Source organism: Passer domesticus, chromosome 5, assembly GCF_036417665.1.
Source record: "Passer domesticus isolate bPasDom1 chromosome 5, bPasDom1.hap1, whole genome shotgun sequence".
In the NCBI taxonomy this organism is placed as follows: domain Eukaryota; kingdom Metazoa; phylum Chordata; class Aves; order Passeriformes; family Passeridae; genus Passer; species Passer domesticus.
The window spans coordinates 48,973,074-48,994,309 of NC_087478.1; the positions used below are offsets into that span (position 1 = coordinate 48,973,074).

General features: G+C 53.2%; 1 protein-coding gene across 2 annotated transcripts; it reads right to left on the reverse strand.

The window, feature by feature from the left end:
- Window positions 1-519: 519 nt before the first annotated feature.
- On the reverse strand, window positions 520-21,097 carry MICALL1 (MICAL like 1). Of its 2 annotated transcripts, XM_064420265.1 has the most exons (16): window positions 20,891-21,097; window positions 14,767-14,815; window positions 12,587-12,728; window positions 11,380-11,483; window positions 10,601-10,728; window positions 7,824-8,404; window positions 7,223-7,286; window positions 6,174-6,559; window positions 5,419-5,897; window positions 4,818-4,952; window positions 4,363-4,489; window positions 3,981-4,071; window positions 3,537-3,610; window positions 3,012-3,126; window positions 2,633-2,679; window positions 520-2,329 (listed from the first exon to the last, which is right to left on the reverse strand). In XM_064420265.1, exons 1-16 carry the CDS (start codon window positions 21,034-21,036, stop codon window positions 2,208-2,210), a joined length of 2,790 nt encoding a protein of 929 aa, XP_064276335.1. In that variant the 5' UTR covers window positions 21,037-21,097; the 3' UTR covers window positions 520-2,207. The 2 variants fall into 2 exon arrangements, with proteins under 2 accessions (XP_064276335.1, XP_064276337.1); XM_064420267.1 differs by lacking the exons at window positions 10,601-10,728; window positions 11,380-11,483; window positions 12,587-12,728; window positions 14,767-14,815; window positions 20,891-21,097 and adding an exon at window positions 9,344-9,469.
- Window positions 21,098-21,236: the final 139 nt, after the last annotated feature.

Below are 21,236 nucleotides of genomic sequence, written 5' to 3' on the forward strand. Positions count from 1 at the left end.
TGCCACCACACCTGCAACCTGCTCACTCCTGGCCCTGTGACTCTGGGAATGTCTCTGCAGGAAATGCAGCTGCACAGCCTTGTGCAATCACAAGCCCTGTGACCTGCAGCATCAGCAAACCTCTGGTGGCAGCCCACTGGGCAGGGGCTCAGGAACACAGCTGTGCCAAGCAGGGACAGGGAATTTCACCCCAGTGCCAGCTGCTCTTTGCTGTGGGCTTGCTGTGATTTTTTGGTTCCTGAAAGCATGGTATGCAAAATAGCTACTCTATTCCCACAGAGACTGGAAATGGCTGTTTGCTCACCTCATAAATACCCACATCTCTGTCCTCCAGCAGGCTGAAGCATGATGTCCAACTTTCCCTGTGGAAATCCCAGCATAACGTCCAGTTTCCAATTTCCTTAGGATCTCATCCTCTGCTTCTTAGCAATATTCAGCCACTTTCCAAAGCCAGGCAGCATGCCCTGGCCCTGGGACAGCATGAGTGCACAAAGGAATCAGAAACCCAATCCACAATCATTTTTTAAATCCAATGTTTCTTTTATTTCTGTTCAGGTGAATGGAAGTCATGGGGTTAGTACAGTATAATTTACAAATCAAACTTCTGATCGGGCACAGGGCCAAGGGGTGTCAGGCTGCAGCAATCCCAATGGCCTTTGGCAACAGTGATGTGACAGCAGGCTCTAAAGCAGATTTGTTTCTCCTTGGAGAAGAGCTGTGCTTTGGGATCTCCTCTCCCCCACCACTGTTCCTCATCAGCCTGCTGGGTATGGCAAGGGTGATGGCATTACCAGCACAGGGCTGAGCTGGCCAGCTCCCAGCCAAGGGACCACGCTGGGATTGAGGAGGGGCTCGGGTCCCTCTGGTTTTGGGAAATGAGGATCCCTCTCCAGAATGCTACACCAGGCACCTTGCAAGGCACTGCTCCGAGAGCATTTTGGCTAAAGCCTGTTGGGTTTTTAGAAGAGACTGCAGCAGATGGCTCAGGGCTGGTTATGTCTAATTTGCTAATGAGAAGGCATGATGAACAGCTGACCAACCAAACACCCATGGAACTCTAATTGAGACTGATCCAATAATTCAATAAATAACTTATCATCTTGGAAGTGAAGGCAGAAAACAAAAATGGAAGGAAGAAGGGATGGCTGGAAGAACACTGCCCCCCACATTCCCTCCTCTGATGTACACACACGCACACACATGACAAATAAAATAAGGGGTTTGAAGTTCTAGGATAGGTTTGAATTCATCTAGTAAAGGAGGTGTAAAAAACAAGCAGCCACATCTGCACACTTTTAAAGTATACACAGATGAAGCTGGGTAAAGGTCAGTTGTGACTGCGCCTCTCTCCCCTGCCGCTCAAGGGTGGCACTAGTGAGCAGGGACACAAGCTTAGTGCCCCTCACCGGCACCCAGTCAATCTTGAGCTTTTCTGCCCTTGCCTGGAAAAGGAACAGGTCCTCTCTCCCCAGGAAGGCAGCAGAGTCAGCAGTGTTTAGCAGCAGTGGGGTTCCTGAGTAGGGCACGTGAGCTACATCCTAGCAGCTGTATGCTGTCCCCTTGGGTCCACTGAGCCTTGGGACGGAGCCCACCCACCCCTGGCACTCGAGGGAGGGGACAGCTCAAAATAAATAGGGCACCAATTTTTTTGGCTATGGCTCTAGAGCCTTGTGATGCAGAAGTATTTTCTTAACCTTTTAGTTTAGGCCAGTAAAACCCAAAGGATCCTGATTCTAATGTCAGTTTTCTCCTGAAGTTAAAAATGGAATAGAAAAGGGACAAGAGTGGGCAGACAGGGAGGGACAGGGAGGCCCAGTCCCCTCCTGGCAGAAGTCAGAGGCACGTGGAACTGTCACAGTTAGAGCGGGAGAAGGGACGGGGTGCAGTTAGTGCAAGTTTTCCCACAAACACGGAACTCCTTTGCTTGTTCTCAGTTAATGACGAGAGCACGCAATTGGGTAACGCATCTGAAAAGCAAATCCGTCTCCTCCCCACCTTGTTAACAAGGCTTCACGGAGGGTATGGCCATGCTCCCCCACAGCCTCAGGAAGGGGAGGGCTTTGGTCATTCTCACCCGCTCTGGGCTGAGGGCTGGCATCCCCCTGGGGCAGCAGCTCAGGTGCCTGGGGAGGGAGCAGGGGGAGAGGCGAGCCAGGGCCAGGGAGAGGTGAGTCGGGGTTCCCTCCCACTGCTGGTGTTCCCCTGCTCTAGCTTTTCTCCTTGGGTGACTTGCTCTTGGAGTCGTGCTTGTTGCCCAGCAGCTTAAGCACCTTCATGGGCTTGAATTTGCCTTTCTTCTTGCTTTCTGTCTCCGTCTCCTTGTGAAATTCTGGGGTTGCAAAGGGAAGTTGTTACTGTGGGATGTCAATAGTTGTACAGACACACTCATAACAACAAGCAAGGGTGACAGCCATGAACCAAAGGCCTCCACTGCAGGCACACTTTCTCTGATAACAGGGGTGTGCAGCACAACTGTGCCTCCAACTTTATTGGCCCTACAGGAAAGTCTCCCCAGTCTACACAGAACAGATTCAATCTCTCCTGCACACAATTTCCCAAATGGTTCGTGCTGCTCCTTACTGGGGTCAGCAGTGAAAACATCACTCCAAAAAGCTTCCCATTTGTTTCTTACCTTTCCTTTTAATCATGGCTTCCAACATTTTATCCTCCTCCTCTTCTCTGAAAGAAAGAATGGGAAAGAGGTCAGGAATTCAGCCCTGAAAACAGCTGCTGTATTGTTTAAGGCTAGAGAGCCTCCTACTTAGAAGCCATAGAGGGGCACATCCATCACTGTCTTGTGAGCATTTGCAATCAGCAGGATAAATCCCACAGGCTGCACGTGCTGTCCTGTCTTTCCCACACAAAGCATTCAAAGAGACAAGGACTGGAAAGCTTGGGAAAGACATCAGCAACATGGACATCTTGAGACACCCCCACAAGGCACTCATGGCACTGAGTCAGACAAGCTGTGCTTTTCCCCTCTCCCCCAGTTCACCCCATTCCTCACTCACCTCTGCCGGTCCTCGTCCAGGCAGTTCACAATGGCATTCCTCTGCTCAATGATGGTCACCAGCTCCTGCATCAGCACCTTCTCCCTCCCTCGGTCCTCATCGGTCCAGTCCTTCTCTACCCAGCCAAACCCCAGGGAAGGACAGGCAATTACATGGCTGAAGGAGCACTGAAATTCAGGGCTTCGGGGCAGAGATCTCCAGCACAAACCCCTCTTCCCTGCCATGTCACAGGGCCAGGTGGGGTAGCAGTACTATGGGGACAGAGCCCTGCATGTGGCATTCCCTGGGGACAAAAAGAGCACATCCTTGCACAAGACTGGGACATATATTGAGATGGGACAGAGTCTCTAGAGCCAGCTGATTGCATTGGCATCCCTACAGATCTGATTCTCTTCACCTGAGATCCACCTAGAGAGAGGGGAGATGATGCCCAGGGGAAAAATGATCCTTGTGTGTCCCTTCCAACTCAATACAGTCTATGACTCTATGAAAAAAGGGGCAAGCACACCCAGAGTGGTGCTTTACCTGGCTTGTTGAGGAGGCACCGCAGCTCATACTCCACGTCTGACTGCCGCTGCTCCAGGTTCTGCTGCTTGAAGCTGCAAAGGAAGGGGGAAGTGTTGGCAAGCACTGCAAGGCTCCAGAGAGGTGGAACATCATCCCAGAGTACAGGCTGAGCTTGGAAAGAACCATCAAGATGCTGATCTTGTCCTGTATAGCCAGGGAACCAAGGACCAGTAAGGACCAGCCCTGACTGCTCAAGGCCTTCCTGGAGCAGATGCTGCAGAGGCTCTGGAGACACACTGTGAGTCAGTTCTCAGCACATCTGGACAGATTTGCTTGCCCTTACTCCCTCCCTTTTTAGGCAAGGCCAGGTCAGGATCTCCCCTGGGAGCACCATTTCAGGAGGGCTGAGAAAGGGTCCCCAAAAGAGTGTCAGTGCCTCTCCACACGCCTGCCCACACTTACATGTAGATGAGTTCTGACTCGTGGCGCACCAGCATGTGCTTCTCATGGATGAGTTTGAACCAGTCCACAAGCAAGTTGTCCTCAGGGTTGTCTGCCAAGCAAAGGGACAGTTCAGAGCCATTCCCAGCTCTGGTGGATCCCATCACCCTGCAACAGGCTGGGCTCTGCCTAGCCAGGGGAGAGGCACTGGGCTACAGCCAACCCAACCTCAGCCTGTTTCTGAGACCCACAGAGGCCCTATCTCTTCTCCCACCTGGAGGCCAGCACAGCCTCTTCCCAGCATCAGCAGGGAAGAAGTCACTGTTGCTATTTCCTCGGCTGGAGAGAGGGCAGCCCTAGGGTCCGTCCTGCCCCACACCCACAGACAGCCCAACCCACGCACCATTCTCAGCACTGCGCAGTTTTTCCTCCAAGGCCACCCCACGGTGCTCCAGCTCATCCAGCTGATGCTCAATGGCATCCATCTCCCCATAGATGTCTTCCTCAGGGATGTACTGATCTGTCTGCACCTGCCAAACCATAAATCAGACACTTTCATTACCACCAAACTCCAGTTTCCAGGGCTAATCCAAAGACTGGTCAACACTAGCACGGGCAGGGGGACAACAGAGTATTCCACTGAAGTGTGGATCTGAAATCCCCACCCCACTGTGGAGCAAAGGAAGACGATGGTGCCTTCACGAACAAGGCATAGCCTACACACCCTGCTCCCCAGCCACAGCCCCCTGCTGTAATCCCTGCCCACACATGGCTCAGCAGGGAGCCTGCAGGCTGCTACAGCCCTGCGGGATAGCACAGAGCCAGCTTTTCCCTCCCTGCTCCCCGGGGCCCTTTCACCTTGCGTTTGATCAACGGGAAGCCGTGGCCTGGCGCGGGAGGACGCACAGGCTTGGAGCCCTTGGGAGGTTTCTTTGCCGAGGGGGAGGCAGCAGGTGATGGCTTCCGATTGAAGGGATTCTCTTTGCAGGAAGACTGGAGAGGGCAGACAAAAGCAGACACATGAGCATCCAGGGAAGGGAAGGGATCCCAACAGGTGGGATTGAGCAGACAGGGCAGCACTACTGTTTGTCCTGCCCCACAGGCCCTTAAAGGGCGATCACAGCACTCATCTTCACAAGCACCTAGTCAAAAAAACTGCTGTGCTCCTGTTCGACAGCAGCTTCCCAGCCTCCCTCTCACAAGCATGCTGAAATATTTTCCTTCACAGTTCCCTTCCTATTTGCTCAGACTACGTGACATCCTGCCTCTTCTCTAGCACATGGGGTAGGCAGGGTACAAGCAGAGCCACCATTTAACACAGGCCTGAAGCTTGCTTTCTGGGGGTCACACATCAAGCCTACCAAAGGGAGAAGCCTGGACCCACAGATGCCCTGTGACCGAGTGATGGATGGGGGAGAAAAGCCCTGTGATCTGGATGGGGAGAAGATCATCATCTCACCTTCAGCTGTGGTTTGGGTGAAGAAGATGTCTTGGGGCTCCCAGCACCCCCATCTGAAGCCAAGAGGATGGGTGTAGGGCTAGCCCCAGCTGGAGGCTTGGGGGGCAGCCGGCTGGGGCTGGTCTTTAGGCTGCCAGTGGAGGTGCTCCTGCTGGTGTGCAGGGTGCTGGGCTGCGTCTCCCCACTGAGGCTGGCCAGCTCATTGGACGAGGAGAAGGAGGAGTTGGTGGAGAGGCTGGCTGGGACAGCAGGGCTCTCACTGGAGGAGACGCTGGCCAGAGGTGCGTCAGCGCTGGAAGCCTTGGCAGCTGCTGGCATGTGCACAGTGGGCTCCGAGGAGCTTTTGGGCACTGAGGCCTCATCAGTGTCTCCCAGCACCTTGGCTGAACTCTCAGAGTTGATGCTCTCGAGGCTGAGGGCTGGAGACGGGGTGGAGGATGATGGCTCAGAGTGTGACAGCCTGGAGATGGGGTGGTGGGCTGCAAAGCAAAGGGAGAGCTCAGGGAGGAATGAAGGGACAGCCAGGACAGAAGGGGAGGGTGGCATACACTGGACACAAGGGTCAGTGTAAAATCTTGCCTGCAGAAGCTGTGCTCCAGTGGGTAGAGAGGACATGGCTAATGCAAACTAATGCAACCATCACTGCATAAAGGCCTGGCCTGCCAGGGTGAGGCAGAGGCACCTGGGAAGGGGGAATCTCCAAGGGAATGCACAGGGGCTGCAGAAGAGGGATAAAGGAGTGGGAGGAAGCTCACCTAGCGGGGAAGCATTGGGAGCTCGTGGAGCTGGCCGCTTCTTTGCCTTTGGACTGCTGGTAGGAGTGATGCCATACCAGGGGTGGAGAGGTTTGGCAGCAGCCTCGCTCTGCTCCTGCTCAGGTGTGCTCTTTTGGGTGTCAGCGCTTTCCACTTCCTCCTCATCCTCTTCCTCAAAGGGGTTGTACGGTTTGGGCTCCGTGGTATCAGACCTGCTCTCCTCACTCCTGGCTTTCCCCACCTCCTCCCCATCCTCCTCCTCTGAAGTCCTACTTGGAGTCTCATGGCTGTTGCCTGGGGGAGGAGGGGGAGCTGGCTTCTTCTTGGGCTCTGCTTGCACTAAGGCCATCCATGGTGGGTCCTTGGCTCTTGCAGCAGCTCCACCACTGGTAGAAGGGAAAGAAAAATCGAGATGGCAGAGACAAGGTGGGGTGGCAAGGCACTGGAGAGGGACTTCGCCCTTGGGGGAAAGGAAAGATGGAGCAGGATGTCTCCCATGCAGAAGCAGGTTTCTCATCCAAGGATGGCCCTAGGCTTCCTCAAACACAGTGTCTTACTCTCTGTGGGCAACCTTACAGGCCTTAGGGAAACACAGCCTGCCTGACTTGCCTGCTGGGCCCAGTGTTTTGGTGTCTGAATATTACAGCCTCCATCTGCTAAGCAGTGGTAAAGGCTGAGCTTTATGGGCACAGCTGGTCTTCTCACCTTTCCCAGGAAAACCCTCCACAAGACAGACAAATGTCCCCTTCTTAGTACCCACAAGCAGGGCCATTTCAGAAGGCATGTGGCAATCTGCCTGTGCCACAGAAAGACCTTTCTGAAGCTCTCAAACTCTTTACAATAAGAGAAAAATGCCCTGTGAGGTACGGATGAACACTGTTGGCCTGATCATGCTGGGCTAGCACCTATTGGAAAAGGAACTTGGTCAATGCCCACATCCTCCTAAGAGCAGGAGCTGATGGAGCTGGGAGAGAAGACCACAGCTGTGCTGTCCCATAGCCCCAGCCTGCTATGGAGTTCTCAGGTGATCTGCAAACAGAGGGACGTACCGATCAGAGGAGCAGGGTCTCCCTCGAGGTTTTGGGACAGGGGGGCTGGTTTCAGGTACCCGACCTAGAAAGACAGAGTCAGACTGTCACAACACCAAAAGGACATGAAGAAAGAGGTTAAACCAACATGAGGCACCTTAGATACCTTCCCACAGGAAGGTGGCTATTCCCACCCACTGAAGACCCCATGGCATTTCTCCCACAGTGGATGCAGCCAGCTAACCCCAAACATCCCCTTTGCCTTTTTTTCCCTACTTCTTCCTGGGAGCTGCACCTGGAGGACTGACATGCCCCTCTTTTCCCACACCTGCAAACTCCTCCAGCTGTACCAACTTCCCTCCACACTGGCTTGCTGCCTCTGGAGAGCTCTGGAGAAGTACAAGGGAGCAGGCAGGCAGGAAAAATATAGTACTGCTGTCCTTGCTATGGGGATGGCTGGCAACTGCTGACAATCAAAGACCTGGTGTCTGAGCCAAAGACTTATTGGAGGCAGAAGAGTGTCAGGCTGCAGAGAAGGAAGGGAACTCAGCCAGCCTGCAGTCCAGCACCTCAGCCACTGAGGATGTGGAGGGTAAGCCCTGCCAGCACCCTGCCCTCTTACCGTTCACCATGCCCGGCCCACAGTCGCTGCCCTCGCCCTGCAGAGCAGACCTGGGCCGGGGGACAGGGTGGGAGGCTGGAGGCGACAGGGCAGATGCATCAGTGGCCTTCCGTGGGGCTGGGGTGGGACGAGAGTCTCTGAGCCGTCCATCCAGAGAGCTGGCTTTGTCCTGGCTGAGCCCTGCAGGCTTGCTGGGGATCGGAGGCCTGGGGGGAGTCTGGGAGACAGGTGCCCCACTGCCAGTGTGAGCAGGGGGTGTCGGTGTCTCTGCTTTGCTGGCTGTGCTGTCCTTCTCTGCTGGGCCAGCAAGGCCCTCTGCAGGCGTAGAGGTCTCTGCCACACTCTCCTGGGAGTCACCATCATCCTTCCCCACCTCTGCTCCTGCCTGGAGGGCATTCTCTCCCATGCTGTCAGCCCCAGTCTCAGTTCTTGGCTCTGGTGACTGTCGGTCTAGGCTGGGCCTCCTCTCTGCCTTCCCGCTCACGGCCAGTTTACCACGGTGCTGTGTGCAGACAAAAGTCCCTGCCTCTGACCCAGGCTTGTAGGACCCCGGGAGCAGTGTGCTGGAGCATTCCTTACACCTGCCAATGAGAAGAGAGAGCACCATGAGATGGGGGATGCCATCCTGCCCTTCACAGAAGGCAACACACCTGGAAGACCCTTGTAGGGAGAGTTAGTTCTTACCCCTGCTATTAAATCCTAGAGTGCCCCAGGGGAAGTCATTTGGAAAAAAAAGAGAAGTAGAGAAATGTAACCAGGCCACTGTAGGAACCCATGGCAAGTTCACAACTCAAATACTGCACCCATTTGAGTTCTTCCTTCATCTCAGAAAGGATTTAACAGATGCAGAAGGGTGACACTTGGTATCAGGATATGGTGTGGTTTCCACTCGGAACGGGAAGAGGGATCAACGATTCACAGACATGAAACAGTGAATATCAACTGGAATTAGGGAGCAACTGGTTCAGAACTGGCACGGGGAGGCTACGGATCCTGGCACATTAAAGAACTGTCAGACACATTTGTTTGTAAAACAACAACTCCCCAGGATTGATAATTAAATAAAATTACATCAATTTCTATTCGGGAAATTCCTGCATTGGAGGCTTCCAGAGTACTCAGGAGAAGGAACACACAAGCCTGGCCTGGTCTGATGCTCAGCCTCAGTAATGCTGACTGTGGCATCCTGCTGGGCCACAGCATTTGGCTGGAAGGACAAGGGCCTTAGGCAGCAGGGCCATTCTTACACTCTGCTTGGCCTGTTGAAACTGGGCTAATAGCTTCCCTGTCCTTTGCTGTCTGCCACATCTCCTTGGATCATCCACTCTTCCCCCTCTGAGCCTCTGAATGCTTCCTAATGAATCCCTCCAGGCACAAATGACATACAAAGCACTGGCAACCAAGTCAGTCCTTCTCCACCTGGGAAAGGAGGTGGATAGCATATGTGAAAGACAGCCAAAGGCAAGGGGCTGATCAAGCATTCCCATGAAAACCAAGCTTGTTTCTTCTTGTCTGAATACCTGGTGCTTGCAGCAGCTGGCTGCCCTACGTTGCCAGCAGATAGTTTTGGCAAGGAATTCTGCTCTGGGCATCTAGTTGACTGAGATTTCCTTTGAAATTGAGAGAAGTGTGAGGACATAGGGACTCTAGAGAGAAGGGATAGGATGAAATGAGGAGGTGGAAAGATCAAACAAGGGGAGAAAGTGGTTTGCTTTGGGTTTATCTCCATCAGCCCACAGGAACCACTGCCATAGCACATTTCTGACCAAATACTGTCCGTGAATCAGCACAGGAAAGAAAAAAAAAAAACGAAACCAAAACAAAACAGAACATAGACAAGAAAACAATCAGGAGGCAAAATATTTGGGATTAAATTATAGGGATCTCCCTGCTCAGTCTGAAGGGCTATGAGCTGTGCCATGGCAGACACGGTACCTCTCCTTTTCCTAGCCCATGAGGACAGCGCAGGTTGCACCTGCACCCCAAAACTCCTGTTTTTGTCCCAGCTGCAGGTGGGAAGCCTGATGGGCCCCAGCTCAGCTGCCCTCCTGTGCCACTGTTTGTACAGCACATCACCAACTGGCTTAGGCAGGTGAATGAGGCCTCCCACATCTTCCCAGTGGCTTGATGTTTCTGACCAGATGCCAACCCTTGTCCTGTGGCCCATGGGAGAGATCTCATTTCTTCATCATCACAGCAGGGAAAGCAAAGTGAAATGATTTCACAGGTGCTGCAGGTAAGGACCTGTACTCAGGGAGTAACCAGAGAGCTCCTCAGTTTGTTAACAGTCTGCAGCTCTCCGCATGCTCCCTGGGAGCTCAGCACCACCCAGGCAGCATGGAAGCCTGTATATCCAGTTGAGGACGTGGAGTGTAGGTGGAAGGAGGTCTGTAGGATGATGTCACGGCTCAGACCTCAATGGAAGGGAAAGGGGGGTGGTCCTGGGCAAGCAGGTGGTAAAGAGGTAGAGCATCCTTTTTATGGACGTGAGAGAAGCTCAGGAGGCTGGGACTCCAACTAAGTGAAGTGGGAAAGCACAAGTCAGCAAGGGAGGCAGGGAGCAGGATAGGAATGGAGCACAGGCACACAAGGGGCTAGTCAGACCTCTGTGACAGGGGGCTGGCAGGCAAATAGAACACCTTCACTCTCATTTCAAGCACTGTTGCCATGTTCCACGTCGCCCAGGGACGCAGACACTCAAAGATGGAGCACAGCAGGCCACGGACCCCAGCGTGCCAAGGAGAGAGGCTGCCCCGGCAGGCCCGGCCACGACGTACCTGAAGCACTGGCGGTGGTAGAGCTTGCCCTCGGCCAGGTAGCGCTGCACCAGGTGGACGTGCTGCTGGCAGGCTGTGCAGGTGCTGCTGAGCGCGCTGCGCCGCGACCGCTCCGAGGGGACATCGGCCTGGGACACAACGCACAGGCGGCTCAGCGCGGGCACCGCCAGCTGCTCCCCAGAGCAGCTGCTCCTGTGCAAGGCCCAGCGCTCGTGGCACAGCCCAGGGGCTGACCTCAGGGGCTGACAATGCACGGAACAGCTGCCCTCAAGCCCAGGCACAGGCAGGCTGCCTCTTCCCAAATTAGAAGGGGCCGCTTCAAAAGGTGCCTTGGCCCTGTCTACAGCTGAAGGGCTGTGGAAGGGACTAATCTATACCCCCTGCACCAGGGTCCTGGGAAACATTGAAAAAGGTCCCATCCCAGACAATTGCTAAAAACTGAAATAAGAGGCATCTTTTCTGCCCTTCTAGTCCCACATTCCTGCCCTTTTCTCATCTACAAGGTTATTTCCACATAGGAAGGACACCCAGCACCAATCTGCCCAACCTCTTGCCTGCCATGGACAAATTACAGTCCACAGACTCATAAAGAAAAATTGGTCTCAGCTGGATCCCACAAGGAAACAAAATCCCAAACACCCCTCACCCTCAAAACACACGGGCAGGCCCCTGCAGAGATCCATGGCTCTGTGACAGGCTTTTTCCCATCTCCTCACCTGCAGCGCAGGGGTTACCACTGCCTCAGGCTGTCTTTGAAAGTTTACCAAGAAATTAGGTACCTGTGGTGCTGAAGGACTCTCAACTGCAGCCACAGGGGTCTTGTGGGACAGCAGAGGAGGAGAGGAGGCAGCAGTTGGTCGCTTCATAGGCGGAGGGACGCTGGCTGGAGGCAAGAGGGAAGGAGGATCAGGCGTGGAGAGCAGCGGTGACTCACACCACCCGTGTGCGGGAAGGGGAGGGGAAAAAAAATAAAATCATCCAGCCTTGTGACATAGGATGAGACCTGCCTCTCCCAAAACTTCAGTGCTTATTTTAGGTGGAAGAGACAAACACAATCTAATAATGGGTCAGCTGTGAGGCTGCCAGAGAGCCTGGCCTGCTGTGGATCCCCTTCTGTGGCCCAGGGATGCCAGCCTCTCACTGTGATTTTATTTGCTCATCACGTGCTGCTTGGCTTCCTTGTAATTGACTCCCTAAGCAACACTCAAAGCCCAGAGCAGCTGGGGTAGCTGCTGATGCTTTGTTGTGACCCACTGGGCCCCAGGGCTTCCAGGCTGCCAGCAGTCTGTGAAGCATCTCTTGCTGTCGGGGCTCACACACCAGGCCCCAGCAGGATTCCTTGTCTGGGAGACCAGCATCCCTGGAGAAGCACATACAAGTGGAAGAGATTTATCTGATGTTGTGGCTACAGACTGAAACAGAGGAGACCTGGAGCTCTCATCGCCACCCAGCCAAAGGATGCCTGGGAAGAGCTGTCTCAAAGCACTCAGCTCAGGCTGCAGTTGTAGGGACAAATGAGCTGATTTGAAACATTCTAGCCTGGCTCCACTCCCTGTCCTCCAGACACTTTACATGTACCTATATCAAAAAATTAGTTGTGGTAGATGGGCTCCTATTTCACTTTCTCCTATTTTAGCAGGTTAGAGCAGATCACAAAGGGTTTTGGTGAGCACCAGGGGTGGTGGCCCAACCCAAGCTGGCAGGAATGCAGTGCAGAGGGAGGAGAAAGGCGTTTCTTTTTCCACAGCTTGAGCTATTACATCACCCCACACCTCCTGTGAAACCTCACCCCAATGCACTCTCTCTTCCAGGCCCTCCTCGGGAGCATCAGCAAGATGCAGGAGAGGCAGGTACTACCTCTCCTCTCCCCTTCCCCACAAACACAGCCCCCAGTTGCCGCAGGAAGGAGGAAGCACAAGGCTGTGCTGGGTTTCCTGTACTCAAACAGGGGCAAACTGGAAGCCTGAGGGGTGGGAGGACACTCACCTTGGCTGGGGTTGTTGAAATGGTTGTAGTACTGAGACACGTAAGTCATGATGCTGAGGCAGTCAGGGACCTTCATGGAGACCATATCATTGGGATCTAGCAGGGCTGGGATGCCCAGCTCCCGCTCTGCCAACTCGAAGGCCTGCAGGAACAGCACAGAGGCATTAAGGAAAGAAAACTGATGAAAAATAACAGAAATATCAAATTGGAAGGACCCTAGGGAAGGTTAAATAGTGAGCCTATGGCACCTCTTATGGACAGAGGCTTCCGGACATGCTGCTTGACTAAAAAAGTAACAACAGAAGCAAGGTTCCCTTCAAGTTTTCACAAAAATAACTCAGTGGTTTTTTTTTTTTTCAGTTCAACCAGCAGTGCCCTCACGCAAGAGCCTGGCAGAGTCTTGGCTGGCACCACGAAGGGCCGAGGGCTGGCAGGTACTTCCAGTGACACTGAGCCCTACTGAGCAGTGTCCCCAGGCACCCCAAGTGCTCACCCCACAGAAACACTGACTGCCCATCCTTTCATGCTCTGGCGTGCCACACCTTCTCCTCCCACAATCAACAGAGCCATCCCAGCTCAACATCCAGCACCCTGCCGTGCACAAGCCAGTACTCTCAGTACTTTTCTGTGTCTGAGCAAGCAGAAACAAGGACACTGTGATAAGAAGCACCCCTCTCCTCCAACTGCATACACAGCTACTCAAAAGGAAGGAATGGAGCAGAAAAAAAGCTGTTGGGGAGTTTCCCACTTGTCAGTGTGTGAATTACTGTCTCTACACTGGCCATCCCTCTGCTGAGCCAAGGGCAGCGTACCCACAGTGATCTCCCAGGGACAGGGAGATGCAAGGCTATGGCAGGGACTGAAGAGAAGTAAGCCAGGAAGAGATGAGAGTGGTTTGGGCACTGAATGGTGAGGTACCAGGTGCACAGTAAAGGTACTGGGAGTGGGTAAAGACTGAATGCCCCTAGTCTGTGGGGCATGAGGTGCTGTGCAGGATGTGAGATATAAAGGAAATGAATGGAAAAACAAAAGAAAATGGATATTTGCAGTAACCAGGGGTATAAAAGTGGCCCCCATGGACATCCTGCTCTGCTCAGCCTGGCTTTAAGCCAGTTGTCCAGACTGAGTCTTACTGAACACAAGGCTGCAAGGAGCAAGGAGTGAAGAGAGATCTCACCTGAGAGGTCTCTAATAGGACAAGATACCCATTGTGTGGGTCTTGAATGGAAAAGCTGCTAATGACTGAAAGGGCCAACTGGTGTAGGAAAGGACGTGCCAGGACACAGCTGGACAGGCCTAATCCTGTAAATCCCAATTCACAGAATTACAGAATGGCTGGGGCTGAAAGAGACCTCAGATATTATCTAGTCCAAACCCCTGCTAAAGCAGGTTCACCTAAAGCAGGTGACACAAAATCACATCCAGCTAGGGTTTAAATATCCCCAGAGCAACAAACTCCAGTTCCTCTCTGGACAGCCTAGTCCAGTGCTCTGTCACACTCACAGTAAAAAGTTTTTCCTCATATTCAGCTGAGGAATTCCTGTAACTCAGTTTGTACCCACTGCCCCTTCTGTTGCTGGCCACCACTGAAGAGTCTGGCCTCATCCTCGACATCCACCCTTAAGATATCTGCATGTAGCATAACTGATCTTGGGAAGGTGATGGGCTGTGCCTTTCCACAGACTATCAGAGCCTGCAGCAACTAGGTCTTTTTGTCATTTAAAACAAACAGGGCTATTGCTGCTCTGTCCTACCACTAGCCCCTGGGGCTGGGCATCTCCCCATTCCACACTGCCTGCTTCTGCTACTGGCTCCAGCTGTCCCAAGCAGGAAGGGAATATTGCAGACCAGGATCCAGCATCACCTTCCTCTCTGCTGATGCCTGAAGTAAAACCAGCTTCCTGCTTCCATTGCCTGCAAATCTGGAACAACTGAAGTCAAGATGTTGCACCATTTAAATCTTCACCTGAGATGTTGTCTTGGCAACTATTAGGATAACCAGGCTGAAAGCTGATGTTTCAGATTCCCTTGTTTCCAGAGAAGCTCCTGCCTGTTACTTACAAACACAGATTCTTCTTATACCCTCAGCACTGTCACAAATTCCTCCCACACTACATGACCTCCATCAAGTCATTCTCACATAATTTCTTCCTTCTGTGCACTGCAGAACGGGAACTTACCAAGCGATTATTCTCATAGACGTCATCTTTGGAGAGAGAATCAAAGTCTCTGAAATGAGAAAGCACAAAATAGCCACATGAAATGCACAGGAAAAGTGCCCCTATGCCATCACATGTAGATTCCCAGGACAGTCAACCTTACAACAACTCAACACGTAAGATCCTAGACAAATAAAACCTTGGCAAAGCAGATTTCAGGTTGTAACGGGACAGGGAAACCAACGGGAAATTGCAATTAAAAAAAGAAAGCGAGTCCCAAAAGGGTGGTGACCAGGAAATTAAAATGTTGTTGTTGTCTCTCATTACCCACTTCTGCCCTTGAGATTGAAGGCTGCAGAAACACCAGGGCCATGTTTCAATTAGCACCACGCACTGCTGTACCAAAGATTGCATGACATGACGCCACACGTGCTTTTGCAAGGCCACTGGCACAACCAGAGGTGGATGGGGATACAGACCCCTCACCTCAAGAGAAAGAAGGGACAGATACAGGTCTGTTAGGGTCCTCAGACAAATCTCCCTGCACCACCTCAAGGAATCTGGGGTGACACAGAAGATCTTCAACTGCACTTCTGCCTTGCTTTCCCCCAAAGATTCACAGTGCACAACCAATCCTCCTCAGCTGCAGCCCTTGGAGCTGAATGCAAGCTGCTCAGGGCACACAGAGGAATCCCAGCAGTCTCCAACCCAGGGGATCCATTTATTCCAACCCATTTCACTTGTTCCCCTGGAGCCCCTTGGGGGTTCAACCTGACCACAGAGGCTAATTAGCTGCCTTCACCAGGGAAGCAGAGGGCAGAAAGTTAAACAGTCTGCAGGCTTTCAAAAGAGGGGAAGAAATGCAGGAAGGAGTTAGCTATGCCTTTTGCACATCCGTGTGGGCATAACGTGTGAAAACAGCATCACACTGCACTGCTTACAGCTCCTTCCTGCCAAGGATCTCAGCTTTGTTACAAAAGAACTCCTCATGCAGCAGCCCGGTGTGCCTGCCAGCTGGATTCACAGGAGGATGCAGTCCAGAGAGGTCTAGGGTCAATCAAAGCCACCCCAAGACCACAGAGATGTGCCAAAGGACAATTCAGACTAGAGAGGAGAATGCATTCCCACCCCAAAGGTGGTGTGCAGAATCCAGGTGAGGTGGCACCTGCAGAGAGGGGCTATAGGAACCTCCTTCCTCCATCCCCCTCTGGATTTTAGTGCCTTTTCCTGGAACACCGACAAACCCGTCGCGGTGCCACATGGCAGGGCAGCCAGCCCCTTCTCAAAGCCCCTCACGCAGCTTTCCCAAGGCTGCAGAGGAAGTCTGTGATGAGCTCAGGAAGGTTTTCCCAGCTGCCTACACCACCACAAAATTACACTTCCTCCCTTCAAAAGCAAGAGGCTGCTGGTGCCGTTTCCTCACAGACGAACGAAGCTGCAGCCACTCGCTGCTGCAGGAGCAAATGCAGCAGACATACAGAAAGGTGGGCTGGATGTTCAGCTCTGTTACCTTCCTGAAAGCTCATGTGGATACATGCACCCAGCTCAGACTGCTCAAAATACCACAACTTTTCCTTCTCCACATGCTGGTGAGCAAAGCCTTCAGCTGCAGCCTACGCTTTAATGTCAAAACCACTGCCATTTTTTGTAATTATAACTAATCTCCACTGGGAGATGTTTTTTTCCTGAAGTTTTTGTTTTGTTTTTGCCAAGAGAAGTCCTTTAACCTTGCAGTATTTTTTTTGCCTTTTAAAGAAAATGCCAACTTGGAACACAGGAGAAGCAATGACAGCAAAGTTATATATCAACTGCCCTCTAAACATTCATGACCTTCATTTTGAATGCCTTCACTTTCAGGATATGGGAGTGGTGTAGCTGGAAGCTCCAAGATTCCTTGGTGAGCTGGGCTGGGAGAGTATTTTCTGACAGACAAAACATCATGTCCATTCCACTCTGCCCCAGCAAACCAAAGCTGTTTTATTATACCAAGGCAACTCCATTAGGAAAAGCAGATGTCAGCAGAGGATGTGGAGCTCAAGAGGTATTGAGGGTTTACCAAGCAGCAAGGGAATAGAAGATTCTTTTCCACTAATGTAGGATTGCAGACTCAGCTTTGTTGAAGTCCATCAGTACATGGCCCCAGGGCTCAGTTTATTCAGTTCCTCTCCACTGCATTTTCCAGCTCCCTCTCTGATAAGCAAGCAGGACCACACTGACCTGTGTTGCTCCTGACATGAGCACTCCCATATGCCATTTGGTCACGTGGCATCCCTGTGGCTCCAGGCAAGCTCCCAGTACCAATGTGCAAGGAGCATGGCTCTCAGGCATGGGAAAAGTCACTCCAGACACACCCCTTTCCCCTCTATAAACTGCCTCCTCTGCAGAGAGCCCAGAACTTGCCATCTCGCAGTTCTGTGACATGTGGCTGCATGTCACATTATTTCCTTGCCCTGATCTCAGCAGTCTTTCATCCAGCCCTGCTCAGCCTCCTCTCCTGCCAGCACACCCATCCAAGGGACTGGATGTAAGAACAGGCAAGACTCTGGCTATCCCAGCTGAACAACTGTCTTGACTCAGCAAACCCCGCTGTTGTACGATATCCCGGAGTAATATTTCTATGCAAATAACATCCCAAACACCTAATTAGATACATGCAGAGCCACTAAGCACTCCAGGGTTTAGGGCAGCTGCCAGGGAGTACAGCAGATCCAGGGAAGGGGGAAGGGTGTGCCGTACAGCTAAAACCAGAGCAAATTCCTGGATTCCTCAAATATAAATCATGAGCACTTTAAGGCAGTGCCACATAATAAGCCATTCAGCTTTCCAGGTCTTGTCAGAGAAATGCAGGCAGTACATGGGAAGGAACAAACAAGATTTGTGATGCTGCCTGTAACCAAACCCACGGCTCTAGGGACACAAAACAGTGTTTCTAAAACAGTTCTCATCTCCTGTTTTCCTCAAGCCTCCATACACTCCAAAGGCCATACTCCTTTATTCTTCTCACCCCTGAATGCCAAGATCCTTCCCTGTGTGCCAGGGAGGCTGTACAGCCTGAGATGCTGAAAGATGCTCTTTGCTTCATTAATCTGTAGCAAATGCCTTGTAAACACTAATTTCATGCTTCAATTTCTAGAGCACTGAGCAAACAAACTCATTAATCCCCACAGTCCACTGTCAATTGGTCTGAATGTTGACAGCTTAACTGAAAAGGGAAGAGAAGAGATTAAATGTCTCATCTCCAGATCACACAGCCAGCAGCACAGTCAGAGGCTAAATCCAAGTTTCCCATTTCCCTGACTGGGACAGCAAGGAAATGAAGCCAAGTGAAGTGCCTACAACAATGGAGTCAGGGATTTTAATCTGCATGGTTCAACACACAGGTTCTGGAGGTGTGCACCTCGTTCTTGGTGGTCACTTCAAGACACTTTTAGCTGAATTCAGTTCCTCAGACACAGAGGAATTCCAGTTTACTTCTTTCAAAGAGCCCAAATCTATAGTGTTTCCAAGAGCTCTGCGGGAGCTGCTCCAAAGCTCTCCAGGGGAGCACACCCCTCTGACGCCAATTTGCCTTATTCCGTGGTGATTGTGCTCAAATCAGGAGTCATGTGGAAAACTGTCCTCAGTCTCACTTACCCATATGGTCTTTCATGAGCCTCTTCCTCAGCGTGTTCCCTCCCAGCACAGCAGCACAACAGGGGTGCATCCAGGCAAGGTCAGAAAACTGGGATAGGCTGACAGCCACCCCAGCAGCATTGCCAGGGGATCAGGGTGGCAGAGGAGCAGTGTCACACAGGTAGAGAAGAGCTCCAGCTCAGCCCTCCTATGGATGTGCCCATCCCTCCTCTCTGCAATCCCAGGGGAAGCCAGCAGGAAGCGGGGAAGCAGAGGAACTCACAGTTCTGTGGAGCTCAGAGGAACTCCAGCCTTCGGGGAGCAGCGCAGCTGTCTCGTGTGGGCCAGGAGAGCCCCGCAAAAAGGAAGACCACAAAAGGTCAGAAAGGCACTTCAGATCCCTGCCAAGTCCCATTACTGTACTGACTGAAAGCACTTTAGAAGAAAAGAAGGGCAACCACTTTTCCTCTGCCGTCAGGAGATTTACTGCCTCTGATCCAATCTTCCCACTTCCAAATCGGGACAGGCTGAAGAAGCTGGAATCAGATGAAATGATGCTACTCTCCTGACGGCAGTCTGAAAATCCTTCTACAACATGCCATGTCCTTGTAAGGCCCTGGGCTTTGTCTCTACAACCAGCAGCTCGTGCAGAGAACCTGCGAAGCACGTAGTTAGGACATCTGCCAGGAGCAGATTTAAGCCCACTGACAACTTAAGTGCAGCAGCCTCTGCTTTAATGGGATGGTAACTATGGTTAATGGGAAACCATCAGGTGGTTTTAGTGGTGTTTATCATAAGCTTTTACTGAACCTCTGCTTTTCAGTTCTCAGCCTTCTTAGTGCCATTAAAAAAAAAAAAAAAATTGCAAGTGCTCCTGTCCTTAATTTGCCTGTTCCCACCCAGCAGCCTTGCAACTGGGAGCATTTTCAGAGGCGCCATTCTAGCTAGTCAGAGTGAGCCATACCATACACGAGCTGCAGGACACAAGACCACACAGCTCCTTCAAGACACAGAGATGTGATGCAAAGACACCGTATGTGTTGGCTCTCGTTCATTCCAGAACACCATGCTGAGGGTTTTGGGGCAGCCACCTGAAACACAGCAGGCAGCAGCTCAGATTCCAGCCTACCTGCTCAGCTTCAGCTTGTGAGGACATCGGCCTGTTCCACTCTCTCACGGACACCACAGCCCCACAGTGGAGACCACAGCCAACCCTCTGCCTGACAGAGGTTGCTGTCATGGCAAAAGGCCTTCCTGAGGCCAGCTCAGGAAAGAGAACTCGGTCAGTAGGGGCAGCCTCAGAGGAAGAGCCACCAGTGCCAGAGCAGAACGTGACAGGACACATCCCCCTGGCCGGCTTTAGCGGGAGCCCAAGGAGCGCGTGCACGCCGCAGGCACAGCGGGGTGGGCGATGCCTCCCTGCCCTGCAAGGGCCACCAGGGATTAGAGCAGATGGGCGCCGGATTCCCGGCACCGCCGGGGACACAGGGTTACAGCGCAGGTCGGGGCAGATTCCTTCCAGTGGCTCAGCCAGTTTCTCCAGCCTGACACAGTGCCCCCAAGCAATCCCAAACTCACTGTCTGCCTACTGAAACTCACATTCCCCCCCAGAGACACCCAGGCTGGGGGACGCTACAGAGGCTCAATACCCCTACTGGCTTTTGCTACCTCCTGCTTTCACTGTGGCATCTGGGGAAAACAAGCTAGAAGCAAATGCAAGCAGCAATCTGGTCCAGGCTTCTACAAAGTTCAGAGTGGCTGTCTCTGGCAGCTGGGAATCTCGCTGTGCAGGACAGGCCTCTGGCCCTCCTGAAGTGTGAAAGCTCACCTCATGTTGAGGCAAAACATCCCCACACCCAGATACCAACACCATGTCTCTTCTCCGGTAGGCGCTGCTCCCATTAGGATGTTTGGACCTAGTCCACGTCCATGCTCTCACCACCCTTATATCACACAACTTCTGCTAACCCTGACCTTGACAGGTCTGCAGGACCAGGTCCGCAGGTTGTTTGCTGAAACACAGTGATAGAATGATTTGGCTTGGAAGGGACCTGAAAGATCATCTGATTCCAACCCTGCTGCCACGGGCAGGGAAACCTTCCACTGGACCAAGATGCTCAGAGCTCCATACAATCTGGCTTTGAGCACTGCCTGGGAACATGGAATCCTTCATTCCCAGTCCCAACTACTTCTCGACAGCATCTTCTTTCAGCACACCCCTACCAGCACATCAGCGCAACAGAGACACATCCGCTGAGCCCCTCATGTCCATGCTCAGGGCGCTTCCCGGCCAGCCAGCCCGGAGCTGTTTCCCACGGTTCCTCCATCCCCACGAACCCCTGTGAGCCCGCCGTGAGCCCCCCGCGATCGCTGCCGGGCACAGGCGGCCCAACCCCTCCGGAAAGGGGGGTCCCAGGGGTCCCGCGCCCCAAAGCTCCGCGCCCCCCGCTCCTCCAGCCGCAGCGGCCGCGGGCGGCAGCCGGGCCCCGCGGCGCCCGGGGCGAGCGGCGGGCGAGGCGCGGCCTGCACTCACAGGAGGTCGGGCCGGTGGCGGTGCAGGATGGCGCAGAAGGCCAGTCCGTCGCGGAACGAGGTGCTGAGGTCGCGGATCTCCACGCCGCGGTAGCCCTCGCACTGCCGGCGGCACCAGGCTTGCAGGGCGCCCCGCGGACCCGACATCGGGGCGGCCGCTCCCAGCGCCGCCGCCGCCGCCAGCCCGGGGCCGGGCGGGGCCTGCCGGGGCGGGGCTCGGGGCGGGGCCCGCGCACGCCGCGGAAGCTCCGGGCCCCGGCTCCGCGCTCCCCGGGCAGCAGGGCGGCCTGCTGGGGAGAGCACCCTCTCCCAGCTCGGGGGAAGAGCTGGACCTGAGTACAACTTGA

Coding starts and splice junctions, on each gene's coding strand:
- MICALL1 (XM_064420265.1), bottom strand. CDS start 21,036: ATGTCGGGTCCGCGGGGCGCCCTGCAAGCCTGGTGCCGCCGGCAGTGC. Junction 7,287..7,823: donor TGGGCCGGGCATGGTGAACG/GTAAGAGGGCAG, acceptor CTGTCTTTCTAG/GTCGGGTACCTGAAACCAGC. Junction 6,560..7,222: donor AGACCCTGCTCCTCTGATCG/GTACGTCCCTCT, acceptor CCCTTCTACCAG/TGGTGGAGCTGCTGCAAGAG.